This window comes from Kogia breviceps, chromosome 3 (genome assembly GCF_026419965.1).
Source record: "Kogia breviceps isolate mKogBre1 chromosome 3, mKogBre1 haplotype 1, whole genome shotgun sequence".
Classification (NCBI taxonomy): Eukaryota; Metazoa; Chordata; class Mammalia; order Artiodactyla; family Physeteridae; genus Kogia; species Kogia breviceps.
The window spans coordinates 64,600,658-64,620,615 of record NC_081312.1 but is presented as its reverse complement, the minus strand read 5'-3'; the positions used below and the strand labels follow the sequence as shown (position 1 = coordinate 64,620,615).

Genomic DNA, 19,958 nt, shown 5'->3' with positions numbered 1-19,958 from the left:
ATGATGGTTGTACAATTGTGACTGTAGTTCATGTCACTAAATTGTACACTTAAAATGGTTAAAATAGGCAACAAGATAAGAGTGTCCATTCTCAGCAGTCCTAGTCAACGTATTTCTGGAAATCTTTGCCAAAGCAATCAGGTAAAAAAAAAAAGAAAGGAAGGAAGGAAGGGAGGGAGGGAGAAAGAAAGAAAGAAAAGGTGTCCAAATAGAAAAGGAAGAAGTAAAATTGTCTCTGTTTGCAGATGACATAATCTTATATATATAAAACTCTAAAGACTCTACCAAATAAATGTTAAATAAACAAATTCAGTAAAGATTCAGCATACAAAAGCAATAAACAAAAATCTGTTGCATTTTCACTAAGAAACTGAGAAATTAAGAAAACAATCTCATTCACAACAGCATCAAAAATAATAAAATACTTAGGAATAAATTTAAACAAGGAGGTGAAAGATCTATACACTAAAAACTATGAAACAGTGATGAAAGAAATTGAAGAAAACACAAATAAGATATCCTGTTTTCATAGATTGGAATAATTAATATTGCTATAATGTCCATGCTACCCAAAGCCATTTATAGATTCAATATCATCCCTATCAAAATTCCAATGGCATTTTTCATAGAAATAGAAAAAAAAATCCTAAAATTTTTTATGGAACCACAAAAGACCCCAAATAGCCAAAGCAATCTTGAGAAAGAAGAAGAAAGCTGGAGGCATCACACGTCCTGATTTCTAACTATACTACAAAGCTATAGTAATCAACAGTATGGGATTGGCATAAAAACAGACTCATTGATCAGCAGAACAGAAACAAGAGCGCAGAAATAAGCCCATGCATACACCATAAACTAATATTTGACAAGGGAGTCAAGAACATTCAATGGGGAAAAGACAGTCTCTTCAATAAATGGTATTCGGAAAACTGGATATTCATATGCAAAAAACTGAAACTGGACCCTTAACTTACACCACTGACAAAAATTAACTTGAAACAGATTAAAGACTAAAATGTAAGATCTGAAATGATAAAACTCATAGAAGAAAACATAGGGAAAAAGCTCCTTGATATTGGTCTTGGTAATGATGTTTTGGAGCTGACACCTAAAGCACAAGAAACAAAAGCAAAAATAAACACATGGGACTACATCAAACTAAAAAGCTTCTTCACAGCAAAGAAACAATCAACAAAATAAAAAGGCAACCTATGGAATGGTAAAAAATATTTGCAAATCATATATCTGATAAAGGGTTAATATCCAAAATATATAAGGAACTCATGCAACTCAATAGCAAAAAAACAAACAAAATTCAATTTAAAAATGGGCAAAGGACTTGAATAGACATTTTTCCAAAAAAGATATACAAATGGCCAACAGGCACATGAAAAGGTACTCAATATCACAAATCATCAGGGAACTACATATCCGAACTACAATAAGGTATCACCTCACACCTGTTAGAAAAGGTATTATCAGAGACAAGAAATAACAAAAGTGAACCTTTGTGCACTACTGGTGGGAATGTAAATTGGTACAGCCACTACGGAAAACAGTATGGAGGAGCCTCAAAAAGTTAAAAATAGAACTATCGTATGATCCAGCAATCCCACTTCTGGGTATGTATATAAAGGAAATGAAATCACTATCTCAAAGAGATATCTGAGCCCCCACCTCAGCCAGGTGATCAAGGTCAACATTAGTAGTCATAAATCATGTTGATAGTTTGTACCCATGACATAATGTGATGAAAATGGCACTTTATTTCTGTGGTCTTCCTCCCAAAAACCTATTGCAGCCTTACTTACAATAGCCAAGACATGGAAATAACCTACATGTCCATTGACAGATGAATGAAGAAAATATGGTATGTATATACAATGGAATATTATTCAGCCATAAAAAGAAAAAATCCTGCTACTTGTAAGAACATGGATGAACCTTGAAGGCATTATGCTAAGTAAAAAAATTCAGACAGAGAAAGACAAATAGTGTATGATCTCACTTATATGTGGAATCTAAAAAAAAAAAACTGAACTCATAGAAACAAAGTAACTGGTGGTTCGTGGGGAAGGGCAGATGGATGAAGGTGGTCAAAAGGTACTTATAATGAATAAGTTCTGCAGATGTAAGGTACAGCATGATGACTACAGTTAATAATACTGTATTTGCATACTTGAAAACTGCTGAGAGTAAATCTTAAAAGTTCTCACCACACACACACACACAAAAAGGTAACTATGTGAGGTGATAGGTGTGTTAACTAACCTTATTGTGGTAAACATTCTGCAATATATATATTTCTTTTTCTGCAATATATTTGAATATCTAATCATTACACTGTATACCTAAAGCTTATACTATGTTGTATGTCAATTACATCTCAATAAAGCTGGGAAAACAGCTTTATTTAAAATTAAAACTAGGAACTTCCCTGGTGGCAACGTGGTTAAGACTCCATGCTCCCAATTCAGGGGGCCCGGGTTCGATCCCTGCTCAAGGAACTAGGTCCCACATGCATGCCGCAACTAAGAGTTCACATGCCACAACTAAGGAGCCTGAGAGTCACAACTCAGGAGTCCGCCTCCCGCAACTAAGACCCCACATGACAAAATTAATTAATTAATTAAAAATTAATTTTAATTTTTTTTAAATTTTTTTGTGTGTGTGGTACGTGGGCCTCTCACTGTTGTGGCCTCTCCCGTTGCGGAGCACAGGCTCCGTGGCCATGGCTCATGGGCCCAGCTGCTCCGTGGCATGTGGGATCTTCCTGGACTGGTGCACGAACCCGTGTCCTCTGCATTGGCAGGCGGATTCTTAACCACTGCGCCACCAGGAAAGCCCTAAATTCAATTTTTTTTTTTTTTTTTTTTTTTGTGATATGCGGGCCTCTCACTGCCGTGGCCTCTCCCATTGCGAAGCACAGGCTCCGGACGCGCAGGCTCAGCGGCCATGGCTCACGGGCCCACCCACTCCGCGGCATGTGGGATCTTCCCGGACCGGGGCACGAACCCGTGTCCCCTGCATCGGCAGGCGGATTCTCAACCACTGCGCCACCAGGGAAGCCCCTTAAATTCAATTTTTAAATTCAATTTTTAAAAAAGTTTAAATGGTCTAGTTGACAATAAATTGAATATTCAAATAAAGTACTTTTTTACAGCAAAATTTTTAAGACAGTTAAAATAGTAAATTTTATGTTACATGTATTTTATCATAACAGAAAAAAAAATAAGAGTGTATTTGAGAGATTTTGTCACTCCACAACATATATGCAGTTTTACTGAACCCTTGTCAGCACTGGCAAGTACTTTATTAGAAAACCTATTTATAACAGACTACGTGTAACGGAAATTATTTGTATAAAGATTAGTCATGCAGCACCAGGGATATATGAGGACAGAACTTTATCAGAATTCCTAAGTACGTCAAAAGTCTATTTCTGATTTAAACAAGGACTACCAAGTGGTTTTTTTCGTGCGTGTGTGTGTGTGTGTGTGTGTGTGCTTGGTTACCCTTTATCTGTTACCTTTGGCAATCAAGACACAGTGTGGTCATGCAGGCAGGGCAATTCAAGACAGCATCACTATTTGGAAAAGGCTGTTGTTGTTGACGTGGCCGCTGTATTCCAAAACCATGGTAGCTAGAACAGAAAACGGTGAAGAGGGGAAACACATTAAACCCAGATCTTGCTTTCTAATGCCACTCTCCCAATAAAAGAAACCAGTACCCCTTACAGAAATGGTTGATTCCAGGAATGGGGCATACAAGATGGACCTGGAACATCCTGTAGGGCCAGAAAGTAAGGAAGTGCTCAGAAAGAAAAAACAAAAAACCCACGATGAGACAGGAATGTTAAAGGGGCACAGGAGCCAACTGAAAGAGTTCCCAATGACTGAAGCCAAAACAATTAGAGCATCAAAATAAAGTAGTATTGAATTATAACCAAAATATAAATACCTATGTGTCCATGCTGACATAAATGACTTAATAAATAAATAAATGGGGGAGAATAGACACATCTCCCATACATAACAATTACAAATAATTTATGAAGATACTCTCCCCTCAAGTATGAGAAGCATAACTCCAGACTCCTTAAGTCTAGACTAAACATAGTGACATCTTTCCAAAGAGTATGGTACAGAAAGGGGTGGAAAGAGTAACTTTACAGTAGAGAAACCTGACAAATACCACTTCACTATAGTGAACAAGATCAACATTAACAGTCATAAATCACACTGACAGTATGTGCCCTTGATACAAAGTGATGAAAACGGCACTTTACCTCTGTGGTCTTCCTCCCCCAAACCTCTAATTCCAGTCTAATCATGAGAAAAACATTAGATAAATTCCAGTGCTCGCTTTGGCAGCACATATACTAAAATTAGAACGACACAGAGATTAGCATGGCCCCCGCGCAAGGATGACACACAAATTCACGAAGGATTCCTTATTTTTTAATCTATGATTGTTGAATCATTCCATGAAAAGGCACTCTGCCACAAGATCAGCTGGACTGTGCATTTTAACGGATGTGGGAGTGGGAGAGTTGCTTGTTCATCCCTTCAGTTTGCACCTGGAACTCCTTTGATACCTCAGAGTTGGGATGGAGCTGGCCAACCTGTGAAGACCTCCTTTGGGTGGTGCAGGGAGAATTCTTCTCCCCATTTTTATGAAGGTTTTTTTTTTTTTGATGAAGATATGTTGTTTTGCATACTGTGCTTTCAAAGTGTTAACTGTCATTATCTAGCATTATCTTGTTGTTTGTACAGAAATACACTGGCCTAGCACAGGCAGATGTAGATTTTGTTATACTTGTCATAGCTGTTTTAAATAAATTTGAGTTCTGCTGAAAAAAAAAAAATCCAATAGAGGAGCCTCCCACAATATACCTGACCAGTGCTACTCAAAACTGTTAAGGTCATCAAAACCAAGGAAAGTCTGAGAAACTGTCACAGCCAAGAAAAGCCTAAGGAGACATAACAACTAAATGTAACATGGTATCCTGGATGGGCTCTTGAAACAGAAATGGGTATTAGGTAAAAACTAAGGAAATCTGGGGGAATTCCCTGGAGGTCCAGTGGTTAGGACTCCACACTTGCATTGCCAAGGGTGTGGGTTCAATCCCTGGTCAGGGAACTAAGATCCCTCAAGCCACATGGCAGAGAAAGAAAAGGAAGAGAGGGAGGGAGGGAGGGAGGGAGGGAGGGAGGGAGGAAGGAAGGAAGGAAGGAAGGAAGGAAGGAAGGAGGGAAGGAGGGAAGGAAGGAAGGAAGAAATAACGGGGGTCATTTGAAGCCCACTGGGCTTCGCTGCGATGGTGCAGGATCAATAATGTGACAGAGATGACTGTGCTTTAAATACAATTGCTACCCAAAGGTAAAACAGGATATTTTTTAAAAAAAGAAAAAAAAACCTAAGAAAATCTGAATCAAGTATGAACTTTAGTTAACAATAATGCATCGATTATTAACTGTGACGAATATACCATATTAGCGCACGGCATTAACAACAGGGGAGACTTGTGCATTGCTGTTGTTGCAGGGGGTGTGGGGAGTACCATGGCAATTCTCTGCATCATCGGCTCAATTCTTCTGTGCACCTAAAACTATTCTGGCACAGCCGCAGAACTGCCACCAGATCCACTGTCGGTCCACGCCACCTGTTGCGCCGCCTGCACACCCGGCGTCCACTGCCACTATCACCGCCGTGGGAGTGCAAGTGGAGACCATCTCCCCTGGAGAGGGGCACACCTTCCCAAAGCGCGGCCAGACCTGCATGGTGCACTACATGGGGATGCCTTAAGATGGAAAGCTGGATTCCTCCTGGACAGAAACAAGCCCTTTAAGTTTGTGCTGGGCAAGCAGGAAGTGATCCGAGGCTGGGAAGAAGGGATTGCCCAGATGAGCGTGGGTCAGAGAGCCAAGCTGTCTCCCCAGACTATGCCTACGGTGCCACTGGGCACCCAGGTATCACCCCACCTAATGCCACTCTCATCTTTGACATAGAGCTTCTAAAACTGGAATGTCAGGAATGGCCTCCTCCCTGAGCTCCCTATCCTTGGATGTGCCATGGAAGGATCTGGTGCCTCCAGATGAGCACAGCGAGTCCATACAGAGCTTTTCCTGATGTTCCACTACATTCTGTATAAATATCTTCCCTGACTGAATGTGTTATCACCGGCTTTGCTCTTCCCCTTTCTCCTTGTATGTGTGTTGACCTGAACTATATGCCATAAACCTCAAGTTACCCATTTTAGTTTGTTTTCATTTGGGGGTGAATGCTGAGTTCCAGTCCTTTGGATCTAGGTTTCCAGTTACGTATTATTCAAGTATTAACAGCACAAGTAATGGGTTAACTTTAGAATAGGAATTGTTGGAGGGGGGCAAGAATCTATATTTTATTTTATTTTTTTTTGGATGAAAGTTATATGTACTATATATTAAACATTCTTGCTATTGCAACTGCAAAGCCATAGCAGATTTGAGGTGAAAGTTATATGTACTATATATTAAACATTCTTGCTATTGCAACTGCAAAGCCATAGCAGATTTGAGGTGCTTTTGAGGGCCAAATTATTCTCCAAGTTAAGCGATGTCTTCGGGATGAATTAAAAGCCCTACCCAAAACTAAAGTGGGAAGGGGAGAGCCTTTGCCTCCACTGTCCCACCCCTACCCTCCCCTTAACCCTCTGCTTTTTTTTTTTTTTTTTTTTTTTTTTTTTGCGGTACACAGGCCTCTCACTGTTGTGGCCTGGCCCGTTGCGGAGCACAGGCTCCGGACGCGCAGGCTCAGCGGCCATGGCTCACGGGCCCAGCCGCTCTGCAGCATGTGGGATCCTCCTGGACCAGGGCACGAACCCATGTCCCCTGCCTTGGTAGGTGGACTCTCAACCAATGCGCCACCAGGGAAGCCCAACCCTCTGCCTTTTGAAAGCAGATCGTTTTCACTGAGATGTTGGACACTACAGGTATCTATCCCTGGGCCAGCAGGGATTTCTGAAGCCTTCCTCATGGCCTGGATTTTTTTTTTTTTCATCCTCTGGTTTTTCTAATGGATATTTAGGACTTTTGTAATCTCATAGCTATCCAAGCTCCACTTCCTAAATTTTAAGAATTTCAGTTGAAAGTTAAATTGAAGGTGCTGTTTGTAGACACTTAACACCCATGAAAGGCCAGCCATCATGACAAATCCTTGAGTGTTGTCTTAAGAAAATGAAGCTGGTCATCACAGCTTCAGCATCTCCTGTTTTTCGATGCTCAGCTCCCCGTGCTGATCTCAGAGTTTGCTGGCTTCTCCTTCACCCCCTCTCACCCCTTTGCTGTCCTGTGTAGTGATTTGGTGAGAGAAATTGCTGCCTACTCCCGCACCCCTACCACTACCCCCAGCACTACATATGAGTTTCAAGTTTTATTATTGCAATGAAAGTGCCTTACGCTGGCTTTTCTAAAAATAAAAAAAAACAACTATTCTAAAAAATAGTCTACTAATTAAAAAGAAAAACAATAAAGCTACATTTAAAAAGCAAGGGTTGGGCTTCCCTGGTGGCGCAGTGGTTAAGAATCCGCCTGCCAAAGCAGGGGACACGTGTTCGAGCCCTGGCCGGGCAAGATCCCACATGCTGTGGAGCAACTAAGCCCATGAGCCACAACTACTGAGCCTGTGCTCTACAGCCCACGAGCCATAACTACTGAGCCCGCGTACCACAACTACTGAAGCTGGTGCCTAGAGCCCGTGCTCCGCAATAAGAGAAGCCACCACAATGAGAAGCCCCTGCGCACTAGAAAGACCCAATGCATCCAAAAAAACAAAAAAACCCCACAACATTGTAAATCAACTATATTTCAATAAAAGTTATTTTAAAGAAAAGCAAGGGGCTTCCCTGGTGGTGCAGTGGTTGAGAATCCGCCTGCCGATGCAGGAGACACGGTTTCGTGCGCCGGTCCAGGAAGATCCCATATGCCATGAAGCGGCTGGGCCCGTGAGCCATGGCCGTTGAGCCTGCGCGTCCGGAGCCTGTGCTCCGCAACGGGAGAGGCCGCAACAGTGAGAGGCCCGCATACCACAAAAAAAAAAAAAAAAAAAAAAAAAAGCAAGGGTTGTAAGCTCTAAGTGCCTAAGAATTTTGGTCTGTTTTATTCCCTGTTGTATTTCAAGAGTCTACAACACTGTCTGGCATATAGTAAATTCTCAACATATATTTTCTGATTGAAAGAATAAAGCATGAATCTGCTTATGAAGACACTAAAGTATAAAAGTATATATTCTTAAAAGGGGCTTATGGAAAACACCTAAAAATTGAACAGCAAAATGCAAATCATTTGGCATTACTTCCTAAACTCTTTAAATATTTGTGGGGAAAAATACTGAGACCATGTGGTATATATTTCATAATTGTTAATTACCTCCAATGCTTAGCAAATTTCAAAACCCAAACCCCAAGAAAATAACTTAATCATTCATTCAATAGGTGCTAAGTGCCCATATAGCAGCGTGCAAGATGCTTGGCATACAGCATTGAACAAGACAGGTATGATCACTGTCCTTGTGGTGCTTAAAATGTAGTGAATTCATTATTTGAAGCTGGTTTCTGTGGTCTTAAAAGGCAACTTACTGCTTGACACAGGAATGTGAATAAGTCAATAAGATGTTATTTCTTCTCAAGATTATATAAGAATGAAAATACATTCCATCTTACTTCCATGACAAATTCTGTTACCAGAATAAGGCGCTACACAGTAAGCTCCTTAATTATTTCAATAGCACTCATAGCACTTACAACGTTCATTTCACACTGTGAGTGTGAAAAATATTCATCACATAAATGCAAGGGGCAGTTGGAGGAAGTGGTGCACAGGTGAAACTAGGAGAGGAAAAAAGGACAAAGTGGGAGGGTGGAAGCTAAAGGGTGGTGCACAAAGACCCACATAACATCACAAGCCCTCTGGGCTTGACAAGTACAGATTCCTGGGCCCCACCCTAGCGGAATCAAAACCTCCTAGAGTAGGACTCGAGGGTTTGCATTTCATTATCACCAGGTGATTCTGAAGCACCGCTAGGTTAGGGAAAAATAGTGGGAAGTTGCCCAGCTTTCACTTTTATGATAAATCAGCCTTTATCAAATCAAATTTGAAAATGAGTATGGAGTTTCCTCTTAGGATGATGAAAATGGTTTGAAATATAGACAGTGGTTGCACAACACCGTGAATATACTAAATACCACTAAATTGTTTGCTTTAAAATGGTTAACATTATGTCATGTGAATTTTACCTCAACTTTAAAAAATCAAATTTGTATACCGTATGCTAACGCATATATATGGAATTAAAAAAAAAAAAAAAAAATGGGGACTTCCCTGGTGGCACAGTGGTTAAGAATCCACCTGCCAATGCACGGGACATGGGTTCAAGCCCTGGTCCGGGAAGATCCCACATGCCGCAGAGCAGCTAAGCCCATGCACCACAACTACTGAAGCCTGTGCACCTAGAGCCCGTGCTCCGCAACAAGAGAAGCCACTGCAATGAGAAGCCTGCACATCACAACGAAGAGTAGCCCCTGCTCGCCGCAACTAGAGGAAGCCTGTGTGCAGCAGTGAAGAACCAACACAGCCATAAATTAATTCATTAATTTTTTTTTTTTAAAAAGGTACTGATGAACCTAGTGGCAGGGCAGGAATAAAGACGTAGACATAGAGAATGAACTTGAGGACATGGTGGGAGGAAGCTGGGGCAAAGTGAGAGTAACATTGACATATATACACTACCAAATGTAAAATAGCTAGTGGGAAGCTGCTGCATAGCACAGGGAGATCAGCTCGGTGCTTTGTGTCCACCTAGAGGGGTGGGATAAGGAGGGTGGGAGGGAGATGCAAGAGGGAGGGGATATGGGGATATGTGCATACATATAGCTGATTCCCTTTGTTATACAGCAGAAACTAACACAACATTGTAAAGCAATTATACTCTAATAAATATCTATTAAAAAATTTAAAAATTAAAAAAAATCAAATTTGTAAATAGTTAAAAACAACAATTCAAGCATTCAAGTAGAAAACATCCACTGTTTATCCACATAAATTTTTTTTTTTTTTGGCAGTACCATAGCATGCAGGATCTTAGTTCCCCAACCAGGAATTGAACCCGTGCCCCCTGCAATGGAAGCATGGAGTCCTAACCACTGGACCGCCAGGGAATTCCCCACATAAACTCTTTTTTTTTTTGGGGGGGTTGTGTAAAGTATTGGGGTTTTTTTTTTTTTTAACATCTTTATTTGAGTATAACTGTTTTACAATAGTGTGTTAGTTTCTCCTTTACAACAAAGTGAATCAGTTATACATATACATATGTTCCCATAACTCTTCCCTCTTTTGTCACCCTCCCTCCCACCCTCCCTATCCCACCCCTCTAGGTGGTCACAAAGTACAGAGGTGAACTCCCTGTGCTATGCTGTAGCTTCCCACTAGCTATCTAATTTACATTTGGTAGTGTGTATATGTCCCTGCCACTCTCTCACATCGTCACAGCTTACCCTTCCCCCTCCCCATATCCTCAAGTCCATGCTCTAGTAGGTCTGTGTTTTATTCCCATCCTACCACTAATCTCTTCATGACATTTTTTTTTTAGATTCCATATATATGTGTTAGCATACGGTATTTGTTTTTCTCCTTCTGACTTACTTCACTCTGTATGACAGATTCCAGGTCTATCCACCTCATTACAAATAACTCAGTTTCATTTCTTTTTATGGCTGAGTAATATTCCATTGTATATATGTGCCACATCTTCCTTATCCATTCATCTGTTGATGGACACTTAGGTTGCTTCCATGTCCTGGCTATCGTAAATAGAGCTGCAATGAACATTTTGGTACATGACTCTTTTTGAATTACGGTTTTCTCAGGCTATATGCCCAGTAGTGGGATTGCTGGGTCATATGGTAGTTCTATTTGTAGTTTTTTAAGGAACCTCCATACTGTTCTCCATAGTGGCTGTATCAATTTACATTCCCACCAGCAGTGCAAGAGTGTTCCCTTTTCTCCACACCCTCTCCAGCATTTATTGTTTCTAGAGTTTTTGATGATGGCCAATCTGGCCGGTGTGAGATGATATCTCATTGTAGTTTTGATTTGCATTTCTCTAATGATTAATGATGTTGAGCATTCTTTCATGTGTTTGTTGGCTATCTGTATATCTTCTTTGGAGAAATGTCTATTTAGTTCTTCTGCCCATTTTTGGATTGGGCTGTTTGTTTTTTTGTTATTGAGCTGCATGAGTTGCTTATAAATTTTGGATATTAATCCTTTGTCAGTTGCTTCATTTGCAAATATTTTCTCCCATTCTGAGGATTGTCCCACATAAACTCTTAATCTCCAAGTAATTTTAAATTGTTTATTTGAAAAAAGTCAGTTTTGTTTCTTGAAGGGAGAGACTGACTAGCTATAGCAGTCTGAATTCAACAACAGTTTTTAAAAAACCAATGGCCTAAAGAATATATGTATGTGTATAACTGAGTCACTATGTTGTACAGCAGAAATTTAGCACAACACTGTAAATCACCTATACTTCAATTATAAATAAGTAAATAAATATTTTTTAAAATAAATAAAAAACCAATGGTCTGACTGAAATTTGCTTTTCATTTTTAAAATAAACTATTCAGCAGTTTTTTCGCAAACTTTATGCATGTCTGTATAAACATATACACATATACTCAAAATGTGAATATAGCGAAAATCATCTTTTAATCATTTTTCCTAAAGATTCTAATTTTAAATTTAAGTTCTTACCCTCTTCTCTGTGCATCAACCCAGGCCTGATCTCTGTCATCTTTTTCAGGATCATATAGTAATTCATCATTTGTTGGAATTCTGTGTTGTTTCTTCTTCTTTTTCTTGGTCACCTGTGCTAGTTTTGAAAATGTTAACAATATGGCTAAGTATCATGTTTAAAATCCACACCTCTTTTATACAAAATGAAGAAACCTGTTTCCTAAGGTACATATTTTTTCTAGTTATATTTTTCTAAAAAAATATTTTAAACTATTCCTCTAAATAAAGTTCAGAACTGAGTTCAAATAATGAGACATCAGAGTCTCAAAAAGGCCACTCAAAGTAAGTCAAGAATAGAAACTTTTTTTTTTTTTGGCCATGCTGCACAGCTTGTGGGATCTTAGTTCCCTGACCAGGGATCAAACCTGGGCCCTGGCAGTGGAAGTGCAGAGTCGAACCACTGGACCACGAGGGGAGTCCCTAGAAACTATATTTGATGTCTTAAATTCTCCGTAAGTTCTCATACATAAAATGCTACTGAAATCAGAACAAAAATGAATGAAAAAAAAAACTATGGTTATCCACATACACTAGACCTACTTGGGCAGGTCAATGCTAATGTAACAACATATAAAAATATAAAATTGTTCACCATATAAATTTGTTATTTGTGTATTCCATCATAATTACTGATATAATTAAGTTAGTTTTAGCTCTTGTCATTGTGTTCAACTTTGCTCAAATTTATACAAAATCAATTCCAAAGAACAGAGAGGTTGATTTTTAAAAAGCAACAAGTTAGGGAAAATTCTGCAAGAGAGTAAAATCTAGAAACTATCTGCAGTTGTGAAAGCAAATGTTGCTGTGCTAAAGAACCTGAAGGAAGAGGGGACCAAGAGCCCTGAGGAAAGAGGTACTGAGTCAGGACACACTCTTCCTCTCCCCAGACGTGCCTCTGCAGCACCACCCTCAGTCCCTGTCCTCAGGTGCGTTCCCATCTGTTCTTATGTGCAAAATCCTGCTTTCGTTTTCACATCAACTGCCTGCAATTTCTTAAAAGATGAAACTCAAAGGGAAAACCTAATATCAAATAATTGCTAGGTAAACCTTCCTTCATAAAATATAACTGCTAAACCTGGTAAACATGTTGCTTACCTGCTTTGTCTTCATCCTCAGAATCAGAATCAAAATATATATCGTCATAGTACTTTGTCGGAGCTGTTCCAACTTTCCTGTTTCCTGAGGAAGACCCTAGTCAAACCATAAGGGAAGTTTAAAAACTGAATCATATTGGATTGGCAAGGAAAAAAACTCCATATATTCTTCCATCACTTCATAGTGATATCAACCCATTCCCAATTTCATTTGGGTGGAAAAATACTTTCACATCAATGACTTACTGGATTTCTGTGCCCTACGCAATTACAGAGAACTTCCCCTCCTTGAATAACTGTTTCATATCATGAGAAAATTATTCTCTCTCCCTTCCCACAAAGAGACTGAAAGCATATATAAATAATGATAAAAGCACATCTAATTAAATAAAATAGCCATATTTTCACATTGCCGACATATATATCTCTACCTTTCAGCCATGCATTATACTGTGGAGAACAGGGAATAAACATCTTGTTTTAAGGAACTTTAGAAGAAAGAGGATAAGAGCTCTACAAAGAGTCAGGCAGAATGAGTCAAGGACACATTCTTCCTCTCCTCAGCTGTGCCTAGTGCCATGACATCACCTATACTGATGCCATCATATGCCTGCATCCCTAATTCTTTCTCTTAATTAACAACTGCTTTTGCTTTTATCATTATTACATATGCTTTCAATTCTTAACACTTAATATATAGCATAACAACATGGAAACCAATTCTGAGGAGTCCTACCTTCACAAACAAGTTTTCGAGTCAGATATATTTTACATAGAAACCAAGTATCAAAATGAAGTATGTTTCATTATTTACTAAAATGAGACAGGAATTTGTGTTGACACATCATTCAATCTGCTATATCAGTGCCATATAACCTTAAATATAGTTCTATAAGCTAGTGTGTCTTTTTTTCTTTTATCCTGAGGTGAAAATTACAAAAGGAAATCATACAAGTAAATAATGCTAAAGAGTCTCTTTCCAGCAACACAGGAAACTTCTTCACTAGCAATGAAAGAAAACTACGCTCAGTTTGCCAAGCACATTTATTCATTCATTCAACAAGTATTTACTGAGCACCTACTGAAAGTGCTGGGGACATAACAGAGCACAAATAAGGGTCCCTGCCATTATGGAACTTAGAAAAATATCTATATAAAAATCTAACTAAAAGTTTACCTGTTTCTAGAGAGGATAACTTGTCCTCCATTGTTTTTATGGTGGAATTTAATTCAGCTTCCATTTCTTTTTCAAACTCATCTTCACTAGAGGATTCACTTTCTCCAGTAAGACATTCTCTGATAAGTTTTCGTTTTTGGTCGGGAGTCCCATGTAAAAGCACATCCACCTCATCTTCAGAACTAGAACACATTTAAATCATAAAGAATATAAATATTAAAAAATTAAAATAACTTCAAATGCCTATCATCTCACTGCCCAACAAATTTAAGTTCTATAAGGTTGCATTTGATTCAGCTATCATTACATACAGCTCTTCTCACTTGATAGTTCAACCATTTCTGCATATTTCCAAATATATTTTTTAATGTCTGCATAACATTTCCTCTTACAGATGCTGTACAGTTATTTCTCTTCGCTATTAAACACTACAATGAATATCTCTGTATATATAATTTTGTTTCTGTTGATTTCCTTAGGTTAAACGTCTAAAATTAGATGCAAACATCTTTCTGACTTCTAGAATTATCACACTACTTTCCAAGAGTACTGCACCAATTCATAAGTCCATCAGCAATGAAAAATTTACCTCACAGAACTGGGAGTTTGTTTTAAACTCTGGATACTTAAATAAAACTTAATATATGTAACAAATAGATAGCTAATACATCCACAAAAAATGTAACAGACAGTAAGTAAATATTACAAGTTTAAAAGGCATAGTGCTACAGAGAACTAAAGAGAGAGGGCTAAATTATATTCCAAATTCTCCTGAGCAATTTCTGCCAATTTCCTTGGCCTTTTGTGCCTGGGTTTCCCCATCAAAAACAGTATGACAGAATTAAACGAGATATCAGAAGGAATGAAATGTTATCAAGATGAAATGCCTAAGACTTTTCTACTGTAATCAATAGTACACACATAATGTTCAATCACTCATGACCTGGTGAACGGTTACAGACTATTCCTGGGTTTTGCTTCTCTATTTTTCTCTTCTACAACAATGCTTGTGAGCCTCAAGCAGAAGGTAAATAGAAAAATACAATTCACACCAATCTATTTTGCTAATGATAGAGGCCTTATCCAGATTCTACTTCCAAGAAAATTCCCCATCTGACATTTCTCATCCTGACCAGCATGTTCCCTTTCTCCATTACCACTATATTCACTCAGGTCCTCTTAACTTGGCCTGTACCACCATGGCCTAAGGATCTCCAGGTCTCAAAACTCTGCTGCTTCATTCTACCCTTAACCCTGCTGCCAGAATGTTATTCCTAAAGAACTCTCATCACATCACTACCCAAATACAAAAGAAAATCATCCATGACCAAAACTCTAAGTACAGCATTCAAAAGAACCTTCCACAATCTGGTTTCAACCTATCTTTTCAGTCTTACCTCTCACTATTACCCTTGAACTATTCCAGTACTCTTCAACTGGGGGGCAATTTTGCCCCCCAGGGAACATTTGGCATAGCTAGAGACATTTTTGATTATCACAACTGGGAGGTGGGAGGAGGGCATCTAGTGGCATATTTACTGCCTGCTGTAAAAGAGGTGGATTCTCCAAGCTCAAGTGGTCCTCAGCCATGGTACCAACCCAATGAATGTGTAGCACCCATCTGGGCCTCTCCATGTAACCCCTACAGGAGTTGGGAAGTAAGAGCAACCAACACAAACATGATGCTCATGCTGTATGCTCTGCTGTCAGGTGTCTCCAACTCAGAAGACTCATGTGTTCTGCCAGCTTCCATGAAACAGTACTACGCTATAAAAGATTCGCTTCTAGGTATGGTAAAATCAAATCCTGAGAGACATGTCTTAAACACCTCTCTAACACAATCTCCCTTTTTAAAATGAGCATTCAATTCAGAGTCTTGAGCAGGCAATATTGCCTAATAACTGTTTTGTTTTCAAAGTATTTATTTTTACCGTTACCTTACCAGTGGCAACTGTCACAGGAATATAAAGCCTCTTAAAAGACATTTAACTACATGGGAATTCCCTGGTGGTCCAGTAGTTAGGACTCCGTGCTTCCACTGCTGGGGGCCCAGCTTTGATCCCTAGCCGGGGAATTAAGATCCTGCAAACCGCGAGGCCAATAAAAAGACATTTAACTACAAAAATGTAAATTAACTTAAAGAAAAAGATTAAATAAATAATAAGAGGGGTGAATACGGGGATGGTAATGGCAGAATAGCTCAAGTTCAGGAAACACTGAATCCAATCAAATTACTAATTGAGGCCTACTTTCACAAACTGGACCCATTAATTGAAATTCTTCATAGGGGAATCTTGGAATCCATCCTCACTCCCCACAACAGAAATCTTCGGAGCAGTGTGATCTCCCATGCCTATAAGCCCTCCTCAGGATAATATAAGGAAACACTGTGACTGAAAGAAGGACAGTTTCACTGAAAGCTTAGTTGGACAGAATGTTTTAAAGTTTATGAACAGGATCTGCTGACAGCTTAAAAAATGGCTAAATTTTCCTGGAAAACTCTTGTCAACTTAACTGCAATTTTCCTCCAAATAGGATTAATCCCTCCCTTCTGGAAATTCCCATAGAACTTCATCTGTGACTATCCCACGTCATCTTTTTCTACAGGGGTCTTCTGAGATACACGTTTACTTCCGAGACATATATCTTCCGAGATATATATGTCTTATGTCCCCAACTTTACCGTTAAAACTGTCAAAGACAAAAATCTTATGACTGACCTCTATAGCCCACAGCAAGTATACAATAGGTGCTCAAAAAAAAAAAAGTTAAATACCCCCTTATTTCTGTTTACTGCAGTTTAGCCTTCATTATGGTCACTTTACAGTAAGTCCCATGTGCCTCACAACATACTCATGATATACTTATTATACTTCCTTTTTATAGATGAGAAACCGACGATAGAGGACTTGCCTTCGGTCACAGTGCTAGTAGCTGCAGAAGCAGGATTCGATTTCACGGTTTTTGCATCTTACGCGTAATTCCAGAATGTGCCCCTTCCCCGCGCCAGTGTCGGTCCCGCCTCCCCCGTGGCTACGCGACCTCACCAGACCCGCCTCGGCGTCCCACAGGCGACACCGGGGCGCGACAGGGGTCCGAACCGCTGGACAGAGGATCCGCACCGGTCCGGCAAGCGCAGCGAGAGGGGGAGGCTGAGGCCTGGCCTCGGCCCGAAGCCTCGGGGACCGGGGCAGGGTAGGGGCCTACCTGCTCAAAGCCGGCTCCTCGTCACTAGGCTCTTCAACTGCGTAGGGGTCATAGTCATCTTGGAGGTGATTCATGGCGGCCTGCCCACTCCGATACCGTCCACAGGCGTCGGCAGAGTACCTGCTTTCTCCGCAGGTCCCTTTCCTAAAGCGCTCCAGCACCACTTCCGCCCGCACGTCCGAGCCCTCACTGCGCGCCTGCGCAGATCTTCCAAGCTAGGGTCTGGAGGAGGAAGCGGGGGAGGAAGCGGGGGAGGGGCCGGGAGAAGGGGCGGGGCCGGGAGAAGGGGCAGGGAGGAGGGGGAGGGGAGGGGAGGGGGCGGGGGAGGGGAGGGGAGGGGGCGGGGGAGGGGAGGGGAGGGGAGGGGGCGGGGAGATCAGTAAGTTTTATAGATATATGTATGCGTATATATATATATATATATATATATTTATATATACATATATATGTATGTTGTTTTGGCCATGCCTTTTGGCTTGTGGAATCTTAGTTCCCTGACCAGGGATCGAACCCAGGCCCATGGCAGTGAAAGCGTGGAGTCCTAACCACTGGACCACCAGGGAACTCCCTTCCCTGGTTTTCAACTATTGTTCCATCCAACTCTTTTTCGAGGTACAATACTCTCCCATGAGTCACAGTAATGTGAAGGAGACACCTGTTGGGGAACCCATTTTTCCTTTTCTGAGAATTGTGGCCCTCCTCAAGGATGTGCCCTTACATGCATATTCATTCTGATCCACAAAAGTTGAGTCATTACTTATTTACTCCCATAAACTTAAAATTAAGAATTGGAGATTCTGGGACTTCCCTGGTGGTGCAGAGGTTAAGAATCCGCTTGCCAATGCAGGGGACACGGGTTCGAGCCCTGGTCCGGGAGGATCCCACATGCTGCGGAGAACTAAGCCTGTGGACCACAACTACTGAGCCTGAGCTCTAGAGCCCGCGAGCCACAACTACTGAGCCTACATGTCACAACTACTGAAGCCCACGTGCCTAGAGCCCGTGCTCAGCAACAAGATAAGCCACCGCAATGAAAGGCCCGCGCACTGCAATGAAGAGTAGCTCCTGCTCGCCTCAACTAGAGAAAGCCCGAGCAGCAACAAAAACCCAATGCAGCCAAAAATATAAACAAATAAATAAATGAATTTATTTTTTTAAAAAAAGAATTAGAGATTCTAAGGAGTTGGCTGTAATCCTACAACTGGTAACAGAACAAGTAAACTCAGGGGCTGAGCCTATCATTTTTGGTGGCTGTTTGGGGGTTACATATGCTAATGACGAGCAAGCAAAGAAAAGCACGAATATGTAGCAAACTGAAACAGAGAGGTTTTCCCTGAGCCCCTTTTCAAAAACTGTAAGCCCTCAACCCCACCCTCTTCTCTCCATCCCATCTTTCTATCCCTAAATCCACTTTTCCCCCTTCAACTTCATGTTACTTATTTGTTTGCTTACTTCTGTCTCCCTCTTCCATTTCTCTATTGCTGCACAAAAACATCACCCCAAAACTTAAGAGCTTTACAACAAAAACACTCATCTATTTTTATCCAAATCTGCAATTTTGAAAGGTATTACTCTGATCCCCAATGTCTAGGGTCTCGGTTTGGGACTAAAACCTGAGCATATCTCTTTTCCATGCATCATTCTCCACAAAGCCTTGGGCTTCTGTTGAAGGAGATGATTGGTAGGCTGTGACCACTGGTTGATCTTTGAGCTGGACTCAGGCAATCAAGTTTCCTCACCTGCTCCCCTATCCTTGCAATGTACACTCTGCCTCCTGTTCCCCTCCTGTTCCTCCCCTGTTCAGACAGTGGGAACTGTCCGAATGATGAAGCCTTGAGGGAGTAGGGTGTTGTTGAGACCATCTGGACAGTATACCTGACAACCCAGTTAAGGCTTCTGTATAAACTTTTAAGAATTGGCTGGGGGACTTCCCTGGTGGCACAGTGGATAAGACTCTGCACTCCCAATGCAGGGGGCCCAGGTTCGATTCGTGGTCAGGGAACTAGATTCCACATGCATGCCGCAACTAAGGAGCCAGTGAGCCACAACTCAGGAGCCCACCTACTGCAACTAAGACCCAGCGCAACCAAAATAATTTTTTTTTTAAAAAAGAGACCTTAAAAAAAATTAAAAGAATTGGCTGGCCGGGATAGAGATCTTCTACTCTTTCAGCGCCCAAGACAATCCTAGTAAGTTCCCTTGCCTCTTAAACCTGCCATCTACCAATTTAGAGTGGCCTGCCTCTTTACTCTCTCCTTAGTGAGGGAGGGGAGTCAGTTTGTAAATCAGCAGCTTCCTCACAACATGGCAGCCCCAGAGTTGTCAGCCTTCTCACTCACAGCTCAGGTCTCCCACACAGGGTCCTCAGAGACCCAGAAGGAAGCTGCAAGCCTTCTGCTGACCTAACCTCAGAATCCCCCGAACATTACTTTGGCCTCATGCTGTTGGTCAGCCTAGTCACTAAGTCCAGATTCCAGGAGAGAGGTAGATACACCTCTCAATGGGCAGAGTAGCTGGGATATAAAAGGTCTCAGTTTACAGTCTTAAAAATTGTGTTTGGAATTCCCTGGTGGTCTGGTTGTCAGGACTCCGCGCTTCCACTGCAGGGGGCTCAGGTTCAATCTCTGGTCGGGGAGCTAAGATCCTGCA

At 40.9% G+C, this 19,958-nt stretch overlaps 1 protein-coding gene, 1 non-coding gene and 1 pseudogene across 6 annotated transcripts in view; 2 read left to right on the top strand and 1 right to left on the bottom strand.

The window, feature by feature from the left end:
• EAPP (E2F associated phosphoprotein) overlaps positions 1 to 19,958 on the bottom strand; it is a 70,778-nt gene that overhangs the window by 46,388 nt on the left and 4,432 nt on the right. For all 5 annotated transcript variants that reach the window (XR_010839578.1, XM_067028587.1, XM_059056536.2 and 2 more), the window contains 5 exons: positions 17,310 to 17,531; positions 14,103 to 14,284; positions 12,927 to 13,022; positions 11,790 to 11,907; positions 3,530 to 3,643 (listed from right to left, as the gene is read on the bottom strand). Coding sequence is in view for 4 of the 5 variants with exons in the window: in XM_067028587.1 (XP_066884688.1) it covers positions 3,530 to 3,643; positions 11,790 to 11,907; positions 12,927 to 13,022; positions 14,103 to 14,284; positions 17,310 to 17,383 (584 nt within the window). In the remaining variant the exon portion in view is untranslated. The remainder of the gene's footprint in view (positions 1 to 3,529; positions 3,644 to 11,789; positions 11,908 to 12,926; positions 13,023 to 14,102; positions 14,285 to 17,309; positions 17,532 to 19,958) is intronic.
• LOC131752048 (peptidyl-prolyl cis-trans isomerase FKBP1A pseudogene) lies at positions 3,772 to 6,079 on the top strand (annotated as a pseudogene).
• Positions 4,358 to 4,461, top strand: LOC131753882 (U6 spliceosomal RNA). The gene has a single exon (XR_009334951.1). It is a non-coding gene; the product is annotated as a U6 spliceosomal RNA (small nuclear RNA).